At 38.6% G+C, this 12365-nt stretch overlaps 1 protein-coding gene across 1 annotated transcript in view; it reads left to right on the top strand.

The window, feature by feature from the left end:
* Positions 1-294: 294 nt before the first annotated feature.
* Positions 295-12365, top strand: part of LOC141973812 (atrial natriuretic peptide receptor 1-like) — a 33969-nt gene continuing 21898 nt past the window's right edge. Inside the window, exons 1-8 of the mRNA XM_074932724.1 lie at positions 295-348; positions 1332-1428; positions 3905-4037; positions 5263-5271; positions 7403-7526; positions 9461-9565; positions 10193-10295; positions 11848-11993. Of these exons, the coding sequence (XP_074788825.1) occupies positions 295-348; positions 1332-1428; positions 3905-4037; positions 5263-5271; positions 7403-7526; positions 9461-9565; positions 10193-10295; positions 11848-11993 (771 nt within the window). The remainder of the gene's footprint in view (positions 349-1331; positions 1429-3904; positions 4038-5262; positions 5272-7402; positions 7527-9460; positions 9566-10192; positions 10296-11847; positions 11994-12365) is intronic.

The raw sequence follows: 12365 nt of genomic DNA, 5'->3' as shown, positions 1-12365 counted from the left end.
CTTTGAGCTGACAGGGGCACAAACTTCAGTGGTCTGGGAGCGGGGCTGCCCCTAAAACAAGCGATGACTTTTCAGAGAGGTTCAGCAGAGGTGCAGAGGGCTGTGTCCACCCTGCACTGAGAAGTGGGGTAGGAGAGAAAAGGGGAGGAGGAGGCAGAACAGCTGCAGCAGCTGGAGTTGCCAGGATCAGTTTGCCTAGCAACCCCCCTTCTTAGGCAAGGGCATTTATTCAGTAGCAATAGCAATATCAGAAGCAGCCCTGACACTTGGTGAGCTGGGTGTGTGTTAGGGAGCATGAGAGCTGTCAAAACACCAGCCTTAGGGCTCCGAAGCCTCCTCAGTTTCTTGGTAGGTAAACTACATAGATCTGCTTACCAGAACTTATTCCTGTGGTCTGTGCATATGGAAAGAACTGTATATGGCTTATTGTAGTGAGACAGCTATTTATACCAAACAATTGTTGAATGTTATTTTAGTAATGTAGAAAACAGTAATAGAAGAGTATATTGAAAAAAAGTTGTGTAATTCTATTGTATGCCATGAATACTGTTGTAATTGTATAAGCCAGTAAATGATTATCCTCCAAAAATATATAGAAAAACAATAGCAGATTATATGAATAGAAGCTATTACCTTTTACTAGAAGTGGAGTAAGACCAGGGTGCACTATCATAACATACTCTGTTCATATATACCCTAGAGTGTGTATTTTAATACATATTAATATATCTCTCATAATGTATAATATATGTACAGATATAATATTCTGCTACTCTTGCAGTTCGATCTGTATGCTATTATGATACAGTATTCTACCTGTAAAAGGCTTATGCAATATTAATATATCTATAATTATATATTTTAACATTTATATAATTAACAGTTTTATTGTCTTATAACAAAAAATGACTCATTCAATGAGTTTAGATGTAAAAGATTAAAAGAAACTGAGCCGTTTGGAGGAGGGGGGTTATGTCATTTTAAAAGTAAACAAAAAAACCTCTTTAAATCAAATGTCTCTCTACATGTGATCCTAGAAACACCTGCTCTTTGCAGAGACTTTTTCCAAGAGAAGGATTAGCTAAATCCCCTCATTGTTTCATGGGTAATTTCTGACTAGATCAAAATAATATACTAATATAGTTTGTATACCCCTAGGAAACTGTCATTTTTTTTTCTCCATAAATTGAAGAGAGCAAAATATGCCAGGCTATGTTTCTGTATTTGTTCTGCTTTCTTTAGAAGAAATACAAACTTTGAAGATGGAACTGATCCTTCCCCTGTTCCTATACTGTCTTCCAGAGTCTATTCATACGCTTTTTTTCTTGCAGGTGATATTAGTGGAGGGGTGGCATGATTTAGATAACAAAGACTATGACTGTTGGCCCCTGGAAAAACCAGATGAGTATAACATGCTGGACTGTGGAGGTGAGTGAAAGCTGCTCAGGATAAATCATCTCTTGCTTGGGGAATGGTTGAAAACCCAAAATTGAAGTACTCAGCACCTAATTTATGATGAATCTTATGCATGGTGGAAAGCATCTGAATCACTAACAACTTCTTTTTCTAGAGAAATAAGTGAAAGAAAACAACCAAAAGGTACTTCAGAGCAATTATTTGTCCAGCATTCATTGATTCCAGAAGAAAAAGTAATAGCAACAGCTGAATCCCTTCCCTCAGACAGAAATATTTTATTTCTCATTAGAAAACCAAATGCAACTTAATCTAAACAAAGCAGGCAGGCAGCTCTGCATTGCAGCAAATTCTATTGAGTCATTGCTGAAAATTTGTAGTGTCAGTTCGAAAGTGGACTATGATTAAACCCTCCAGTCAGTAAGCAAAATCGTTGATTCTAAGCATCATGCTTTTCCACCTTGCTCAAAACTGTGTTCCATGGGTACTTAAAAAAATCTGAGCTCTTTAACCAATTATTCCAGTCAGTTTAAAAAAAAAAATCAATTAACATTATGAGATAATAAAAAATAAAATCATTCTTTATGTTAGAAATCTGTTGTTTGAGATTGAAAAATAATTAAACAGCAACTGAAATATGGCAAGTTCAATTTATATGTAAGAAAAATCTTATAAGGTTTATCATACAGTAGAACAGGTTGCCCAGAAACCAGTTATGGTTTCTCCATCCTTGGAGATTTTCAGAACCCAACTAGACAAATTCTAGACCAACCTGCTTTAGGTGACTCTGCTTTGAGCAACACAAGTTTGGACCAAATGATTTCCAGAGGTGCCTTCCAGTTTCAACCATTCTGTGATTTTGTGGCTCTGTAACCAATAAACAACTGACATAAAGGTACACTTTTTTTATGCTGTAAAAGAGAAGACCAGAAACAATGTGTTTCAATAGAGTTTTTAGAAAAAACAAGAACACCTGAGTAACAAATATTGATAAAACCCTCCAGGAAATACACTGCTGGGTTGCACTCTGAGCTCATTACAGTTCAACGTTTTCGAAACAGTTCCCTTGAAACAGTGAAATTCCAAGTCTATCTAGATGATTGTCCATTAAGACTTTTATCCCTGTATGAATTTACTATTGCTTTAATATTGAAACAACTATTTATCAGAACAGATGACTGGTTTAAAGATATTCTTACTAATAATCAACGTGTGAACTGAGTACAAGGGAAACTAATATGAGTGGGTTGTTTAATTAACATATACCCTTTACAACCAGTTTTAGAATGAACTCCAAACTCTATCCTGAATTTCTCTGTGGTTCATCCTTGTCCTCTTCTGGACATTGCTAAAAGCAAAGCAGGAGGCATATACTGTAGCCCTATAGCTGTGGATTTAACACAAGCTCTTCAGAGAATTTAGATGTGGAATTATTTATTGCTGAAAGTTTTGTTTATCTTTGTGAAACCTTTAAAGAGAAGTAGAAAGTAATTTAACTGAAATTTATGCTGACCTTTTGCCTTCATTCTCACAGATTGTCTGAAGCTCAGCTCTCTTACTTTTTAGTGCAAATCACACTAGTGTTTTTTTGTAAATCTTTGCATTGTAGTTTCTCTCATAGTGTTAGCATTAATAATGTGCTTATTTTTCAAGGGAGATGTGAAATCAAGAGGTTATTTTACAATTTGCTTCTTTATAACTGAAAGGGAATTATGTTTAGGGGAGAAAATAGCAGCTTCACTAACAGTGCAAGTGAAGAATACACCTGTAAAAACAACTCCAGAGTAATAAAAGAGTTTATTATTGAAAAAAAAAAAAAAAAAAAAAAAAAAGGTGACAACCCCTTGAAGGGCAGGTTTACCTATCCCCTGCAGAAGAGATTTAAAACTTCCTAACAAACTGAAAGCTACACACTTGCATGATGTAAGTAATCTGATGGGTTGTGAATTAAAACCTTCATCCAACAATGTGGAAAGATCTGTTCTAGATGTGATATGGTTTATGAAACGAGAATGCTTTCTTAAATATATAATTATTAGTGTATGTAATTTATGTCTCATTACGTTAAGGGTTTTGACTAAATTTCATGTTTGCTGCAGTTATCTGTTCTTCTTCCATAATGAGGTCTCTCTCAGCGAAAGCAGACAAAAATGAAGGGAAATGTTTGTTGCCTGATCAAAGAGGAAAGCAAATATACCAGGACAAGCAGCACTGCATTGTACTGGGAGCAAAGTTAGTCTAGATAAAATGACCAGATTCTTTGTCATATTTCTCCAATTGCTTGATCTTTTCTAACTGAGTGTCAGAGTTGTTCAGTTAATTTGGATTTGTGTTTACCTATATAGCTACTGAAATGGATGACTGTTTTGGGCTCATAAAAAGTGGTAGGAACAATAGATGAAAATCACTAGAGAGAAAGTTTTACATTTGTATGCATCAGTAAAGCATAAAATTATAGCAAAAGTATAGCCCATGATTGTGTTGGTTTTAGGCCTGGAGATGGCATGGGTGCAAAGGCCTCCAGAAAAGGCTGTGAGTGGAGAATTCTTCAATGTGACCTATGCAGTCTTTGCTTCAGACGGCTTTTATCAATATGCAGTGCAAAATGGAATCCTTCCTCACAGGTATTACCTCCTATAAAAATGCTTTCATGATCATGAGTATATGGGGACTCTGTGTGTACATTTTCAGTGACATAACAGGAACACATACTCTGGGGCTCCTTGCTAATTCCTGCATCTCTTGAGGTCTCTTATAGCTCTGCTTGCAGTGATATTTTCCCTCATGCAATGGCTCTGTTCTCAGAGCAGCCATCATGACATGCTTGTCCACATGGCCAAGGTTAGGGCAATGTCATCCCGTGTCTGCCTTACTGTCTCAGTGCAGCTCTGATCACCACAAGGAATCTACAAATGAAGTTTAAGCATGATTCCCAAACTAACTGTGCCTTACAGTCATTTTAATCATAAGAGTATTTGAAGTACACACCATGGATATGAAAAAGAGGCTGGCCCAACCCTGAATCCACTGAATTCAGTGATGAACTTTTTTTGAATTTTGTGGGATTTAAATCAGTCCAAAAGCTTACATATATATCAACTCAGAGACTGTGTTGGTAACTGTAGACAACAGAGGTTAAATACAGAATGATTATATGTACAACTCCACATCACTAAAAGGCTAATACACCCTGATTTTACACTTTTGTCTATACATAGAAATTCTCCATCCCCATACAGTGATGTTTGGGACAGAAGTTGCAGCTGTATTTTTGTGCTGTACTTGGGTAGTGTAAGAGACATGTTTATGGAAAAACTCACATTTTCTTCTGCCAGTCTGAGTGTTCACATTGCAAAGGTCAGATTGTAAAAGCTGTTATCCAGAGATTTTTTTTTTTTTTATATTTAAATACCTATAATCCCATGGCAAGAATTTGATACTGTATTTTGATAATATCTGTACTATGGTTGCAGTTTTGCAAAATTTGTTTATCACATTTTCTGAAATATTCTGAAATATTCTGAAATTGCTAGTAATAGTTCCAAGAACTTAAACATAAAGCAGATTTTTTCACTGCTTGGAAGTGAATCTGTTTTTCTAGTCTTTCCAGGGACCCAATCCCTTAAAACAGTAAGGAATTTAGAAAATTCTGCTCTTTGTGTCCTTATACATATCTTGCACATAGAGACAGATGGAAAATATTTTAAAAGAGAGAAATCTCTGCTGCAATTTTTCAAAGGGGTCAAATTTGCGCCTCATTGTAACTAGAACACTAACTGGTTGACTCTTAAACTTACAGTGTCTGACCCAAATATGGATGAGGCTGGCAAGACAATATATGGATGTCAGCATAATTAGGTGAAGCCATGATGAAGATATTGAATAAAAAAGATAGAATACAGGATAAATTGTAAAAGCAGACATAAACATGTGATGGAATTAGGCACCAACTTGCTTAAGTACTTTTTTTAACTCCCAGCATGAGCTCAAAGGCCAAGAGATTTTAATATTTTATCTGTTTAGATGTCTTGGGAATTGACAAATTTGCTTAGCTCAGGTTTCACATATGTCTATGCATTTGTAAATCTGGTCATGAATACAATCGATGTCAACCTGATCCTCTATGTTTTTATTTATTTCTTATAATACAGTTTTCTGTCTTAAATCTATAATACTCATTACTGACTAGTTCTTCTTTCATTAAAAACAAACTGAAAAATAAACTCTGGTGTTCCGGCATTGCTTCATAGAGATCCATCACAAGTGCATAATATTGATGAGGAGATCGAGTGCACCCTCAGTCAGTTTGCAGGTGACACCCAGTTGGGTGGGAGTGTTGATCTGCTCGAGGGTAGGGAGGCTCTGCAGAGAGACCTGGACAGGCTGGAGCCATGGGCTGAGCCCAACTGGGGGAGTTTCACTGAGGGCAAATGCCGGGGGCTGCCCTTGGGCCACAACAACCCCCAGCAGCGCTACAGGCTTGGGGAGGAGTGGCTGGAGAGCTGCCAGTCAGAGAGGGACCTGGGGGGGTTGATTGACAGCCAGCTGAACAGGAGCCAGCAGTGTGCCCAGGGGGCCAAGAAGGCCAATGGCATCCTGGCTTGTGTCAGCACTAGCGTGGCCAGCAGGGACAGGGAAGGGATCTGACCCCTGTACTCGGCACTGGTGAGGCCGCACCTCGATGTCTGGGTTCAGTTTTGGGCCCCTCACTCCAAAAAGGACATTGAATGACTCGAGCGTGTCCAGAGAAGGGCAACAGAGCTGGTGCAGGGTCTGGAGCACAGGTCGTACGAGGAGCGGCTGAGGGAACTGGGGGTGTTTAGTGTGGAGAGGAGGAGGCTGAGGGGAGACCTCATCACCCTCTACAGCTCCCTGAAAGGAGGGTGCAGAGAGCTGGGGACGAGTCTCTTTAACCACGTAACAAGCAATAGGACAAGAGGGAATGGCCTCAAGTTGCACCAGGGAAGGTTTAGACTGGATATTAGGAAGCATTTCTTTACAGAAGGGGTTGTTAGGTGTTGGAATGGGCTGCCCAGGGAGGTGGCGGAGTCCCCATCCCTGGAGGTGTTTATCAGTTGGATCAACATAGTGCTGAGGGATCTGGTGTAGTTGAGAACTGTCAGTGTTAGGTCAATGGTTGGATTGGATGATCTTCAAGGTCTTTTCCAACCTTGATGATTCTGTGATTCTGTGATTTAAAGTAAACCCTACAGCTAAGTCTGGCTATATCTACCAAGTTCCACATGTTTGTGGAAAATTATTTTGAAGCCAGATTTATTAGAGTGGTAACCAATTGAAAGTGTAACTGAGGAAACAGTTGGAAAAAGTGTTACATCAGACATTTCCAGATAACTACATTCATCTTTCGGGGATGAACTTTCAAAAGGCCCACCTTCTTTTGCAGAACAGTCTATTTGTAAAGTCCACATTTCACTCTAAAATTTTGGTTTGAAATATTGAAGTATCTGATACTGTTGTCCAATATAGTTATTTTCCTTCACTGTTTGGGTTGTGAAGTGAAACATGGAGTTGAATGATATATATGTATGTATCACATACATAGATGAAGGTACATAATTGAAAACACTGAGAATGAAAATAGCCAGGGACACATATTTCTGATAGTGGAAGTAGAGTAATGCTATCTTCTGTGCTAAATGCAGCAGTGCTGAGTAATCCCATCTGATCATGAATGGGGAGAGAAGTGGAGGTTGGTGCCAGCTTGCAGCATGGTATCTGTCAGAAGTCCCTGCTGGATAGCAGGAGACAGTGGTCCAGCTGACAGCAATCTTGATTGCTCTAGGAGCACTTCAACCAGAAGCAAGACAAAACAGAAAGAAATGGTGTAACTGTTTATTTCACTGCATAGGTTTTTGCTGCCAATTTTTCTGTGCAGGATAAAGACAGGCTTTCCTGTGCTTGTTGCAATTTGGGCGAATCAGGAATGAATATAAAAGATTCTCTCTCTCTCTCTCTGCTGCTTAACTAGCAATGCTACTGCTGCAAAGAAATTCTGCGAGGAGCATGAATGCCCTGCCAGCTGGAAAGATGCGAATGGGGAGAACTGCTGTGTCTACCATGCCAACATTCACTCCTGTCCTTTAGCCTTCATGGTTAGTATAAAGGTGCAAGCATCATGTGCTCTGTTCTTGCTACTGAATTATAATGAAGTTTATGAACTCTTTCTGTGCTTACAATTAGACCAAATCTATAGTTCACTAAAACCACTGTGGGAATATCTGTCAGGTTTAGATTTGTTTTGCACTGGATGCTGAGGCTGCAAAGCACATTGCTGGATTTTTTGACATCAGAATTCAGAATCTCTCATGATTAGTGGGGCCAGTTTCATCTCTTTGAGATTACTTGACTCAGAGCTATGTATACTCAGTAGAGACAGATCATTTCATTCTAAAGCAAGCAGGGCAAATTGTCTGTTGAAGGTGTTACTGTCTTTGCAGCTTATAGGGGGACCCTGAGCGATTTTATTGAATTACGGCAGTCAAGTGGGGTGAGTATCAGTGGCTTTGACTTGTAGAACAAGCCTGTATACACATGTTCTGAGATGGAATGATTTTTCTGTATTAGATCAGAGCAAAACAAGGAATCCAAATACAGGATAACAAAATTTGTTCATTCATTGTAGGCAGGATCCATTCTTAACTTGCTTCCTTGGCTCATTGTAAGAGCCTGTACCTCTTTGAATGACCATCTAAAATTCTGACTCTAACAGTACAGTTTGGGTCACATTTTAAAATTTTTTTAATCTGTGAGGTAAGACTTGCCCTGCATAATAACCTTCATGTATTTCCCCTGTCTTTCCAGTTGATCTCCCTTCTGGCAATCTGACACATTCTTCGTGATCAAAGATGGTGTAATAGAAAATCTAATCTACATGTCTTGTGGCTATTTCATGTACCCTTCTGTGTGAAGGCTTACTGTCTCCACAAGAGCTCTAGCTTACTTCTTGGCAGTCTCTTCTTAAGGAGCTGTTTTACTAATGACTCCCTGGGGGCCCTAGCTAATACTGGGACTTTGATTTAAAAGAGAAATCCCCAGTGGAACCATCACATCAAAACTTTTGTTTAGAACCATAGTAAAGAACCTCTGCATTCCATCACTGTGGTGACCTCTCCATTATTTCTTACTCTCACAATTAGTTCTGCTTGGAAAAGGTGAAAGCATGTAGCCAACATGCATCATCTGGCTTCCTTGTAGTACTGTAAGTATTTCAGTTCCTGCTTAGAAATCTAAGCAGGTTGCCTGTCAAGCAGAAATAAGGCCATGAATATCACTGTATAAGATTGAAGAAACATTTCAAAACAAGCTTTTTCCATTACTCAAGAGGAGGTTTTGCTGGTGGTGGGTTTTTTTCAGTCATGACTTTTAAAACATTTTATCTTGGTTAACGTGAACTCCATTTCATTTTATTTGGTCTGTGTCTTACAGTGCATTGAAAGAAATGTGCAAAGAAACATCTGGAGTCAGGAGACAATCTTTTCAAACAAACAAAAAAATGCAAGATCTTAAGACAGTCAAAATAATCCTCTGTGGTTGCAGTTTCTGGAAGGTTTACATCTTAACAGTTTTACTGATAAATGCTCTGCAAATATGCACAGAAGAGATGCCTTCTTTCCTCATTAAAGAAAAAAAACCCAACTGTCATATCAAAAAGGAAACTGCCATAAAATCCCTTTAGAAAAAGTATAAAAAGTGGGATATGATTCTGATTCTGGTTCTAGTACAGCAAATCTTGAAAAAATGTATTAACTTCGTAGAATTACTGCAGTTCAAATTTGGGACCACATTTTGACTCATGTCTTAAAATACAACAATTGTGAGTTTTTAACTCAGTATAGGAACAATTACTTCTCTCTTATTTTATCACAAAACAGTGTTGCTTGTGGTTTGCCATTTTTATAGATTTGGTTACGAAATATCACTTTATTTGCTGGTAGAGAACATGAGTCATTTTAAGAAAGTAAAAGAGGAGTATCTAGGATTTTAATTGTGTCGTGGTTTACTGACATAACCAATATGTCTGATAAAGGGTAGAGGAGGAATATGTGGTCCATGGATCCCAGATGATGGCCAGATATTTACTCATACTTTGTCTACAGCTGGAAAAATGAGCCAAAGAAACTGGACTGCCAAGGTAAGGTGTATTTATTTCATATAGGATTTCACCTAGTTGGCTCTTTTCGGAGCTTACTAGCTACTAGTTTAGTGCAGTTCATGTACATGTTCCCTATCTCATTTATTTGTCAGTTATGTGTGTTAATGATACAGCTGAGTAATATCAATTCCCAGCTGACTTGACTTGGAAGTAACAGTTTTTGACACTACTCCTTAGGAAGTTAGTAGATGTAATGGGGTGGGAGGGAAGACAATAGCCTAATCTGTCAAAGGGACAGATAGCCTACACTAACAATATATTCCACTATTGACTGGACTGTGTGGCAGGTTAATATGGTCATTAGGGGGCTTCTACCCAGGAGAAGTAACAGGGAAGCAAACCTGGCAGAACGCATAGGCTGATAGCCCTGCCTGGTGAAAAAATTACATACCAAGAGGGGAATCAGACCTGCCTTTCCCACGAGAGTTGTCTTCTCTGCTTCTGTTTGTTTCCCCAGTCAATACTTGGGGAACTTGTCCTTCCTGATTCTGAAAAAAATGCACATATTCTTTTGCAAGACACCATAATGGGACAATGGTTGATATAACAGCCTACTGTATGTGAGTGAAGTTTTGATATTTGCTGCTTTGTTCACTTGTTTGGCAGGTGGTTTTAGTTCATGTGGGTGTGACTTCTCTCATTGCACACATCAGAGTTGGAAGAATGCAAGTTGCTCTGGAGGCAAAAACCACAGTCCTTCCTGCAGTAGGTATGACACAAAATGAAGATGTGAGGGAATTGCTTATTGACTGCAAATCTCAATGCTTTTAACACTCATGCAGGGTTACCAAGAGCAAAAGGGATTCCTAGCCCCCCTTATCATTGAAAATACACAAAAGTAATCCTAAAATTCTTTTTCACATAACACTGAACATCTGAAAAAGTGTTTGAGCTTCTAACCTGTGAATCTAGAACAGTAGGAAGCCACTCTTGTCAAATAGGTAGAGTCAAATACTGTGACCAATGGCTTTGGGTACTACAAGGCTTGTCTGCAGTTGATGGGGATGTGAAAATATTCTTCCAGTTAGTATGTTATGAGGATTTGGACACTCTTCATCTGAAGGGGAACAGACTATTCTAAGCATATTGGAAATGTAGAAACCCATCTTGGTTTCCTTGTTCCCATTTAAAGTCAATTGCTCCCAGAGGCATCCGTCTTTCATTCACTTTAATATAGCTGCATGCAGAGAAGCAGAAATAACTAACAATTCTCTTAGCGACCTAAAATTTTAACAGTGGACTTTATTTAATAAATTAAACACACAACCTGAAGAAAAATATTGGGAAAACAGTATTGTTATCACAGTACTCGTTAGCTACTCTTTTGGGCATTTGAGAATGTGTTTCCCAAGGTTATGAAAAAAAAAAAAAGGACCAAAGCAACTCCAATGTGGATGCAAGCGTTTATCCATAGAATTTGCTATTCAAGAGAGCTGCAGCTGACTTTTCCAGGAAACTTGCAATTTATCAGAAAATAATTTTTTTAAATGCAGGTTATCCCCTAAGGCAGGAAGTGATGTCTGTGATTATCCTGGTATTATACTGGAATTAAATGTACTGAGGCAGAATTATTACTGAGCAGTGGATTTTGTTTTGTTGAGACTTTTTAAAAAAAATATATTACATAGTGACAGAATAATACCTTCAGCCCATCTCAGAAGGCTGAAGTACAGCATGGTACTAGTTTAGTCACAGAGGTAAAATTGAAACACCATTCAGGACACGTGAGAAGGAGTTTTGTCCTTTAGGGCTTTTGTTTTAAGTCACATCTGATACTGCTGATAATTTATATAAGTCCTTGGAGAAAACAAAGTCCTTGAAGTATGGGTTGCAAGGTTTGATTCTGCAGTACCCAGTGTCTTCTGCTAGTGCTGAGGAAGGGTCCCTGGCTTCTGGGGATCTTAAGGGCTGGATTAAGTACAAAGAATACAAAAGACAATGTCTGCCTTGAGGAACTTTAAGTATCAGAAAAAAACAGATGGACAATGAGAAACATAGTGATGAAGAGATATATACACAAAACATATCAAAGGCTCTGATGCCATAAACAATTTAATCTGATCAGAGAGATTCTGTATCACTTCAAAAATTCAGATTATTCTTTCAGCTGCTGGGATGCTGCCTAGATTCTTCAGAATTTATTCTTTCTGGTACTTTCAAGTTTCCCAGCTCAAGAACCATGTGTTTAAATCTGACTACAACCTCATGGATGTATGAAACAGCCTTAAAATATTCCGGTTTGTGTTTTCTTTTCTAATCAGTCTGTGGAGATGGCTTTTGTGAGGAGGAAGAAGGCTGCTCTATCTGTCCGGCAGATTGTGGGGAATGCCCACTGTCTGCTGATGCTAGGATAGCAATTGCCTTACCAATATGTTTAGTCTGCACTGGCTTCATTTTGACAGTCATAGTAAGTATCGTTTCTCTACTCTTCTATTTCCTTTCTCTTACTTCCATGATTTGGTTAGTTAGAGTGGAGCTCTCTTTTAGCAGAGGGATAGATTTTCTTCTGCATCCAGACCTATGTGCTGTGGAAGAAAGCAGAAGGAAGGGAAACAACTTTTGGCTTCCTTATGAGGGGAGGCTTATTGGTCTAGGAATTTCCATCCTGTAAGAGAGAAGACTGAAGAGGAATGCAACAGAAGAATGGATATACAATGCTAAAGGAAAAAGAGGTTTTTCACAACATGGGAACTAGGGCATGCCAGTAAAGTAAGAGTACTTTTTACTTGGAAGGAAACTCTGCTGTGAAATAAACTGCTTCAAAACCCTATGGAGGCCA

The sequence above is a fragment of the Athene noctua genome, chromosome Z (assembly GCF_965140245.1).
Source record: "Athene noctua chromosome Z, bAthNoc1.hap1.1, whole genome shotgun sequence".
Lineage (NCBI taxonomy): Eukaryota > Metazoa > Chordata > Aves > Strigiformes > Strigidae > Athene > Athene noctua.
This window is presented reverse-complemented; position numbering and strand designations above follow the sequence as displayed.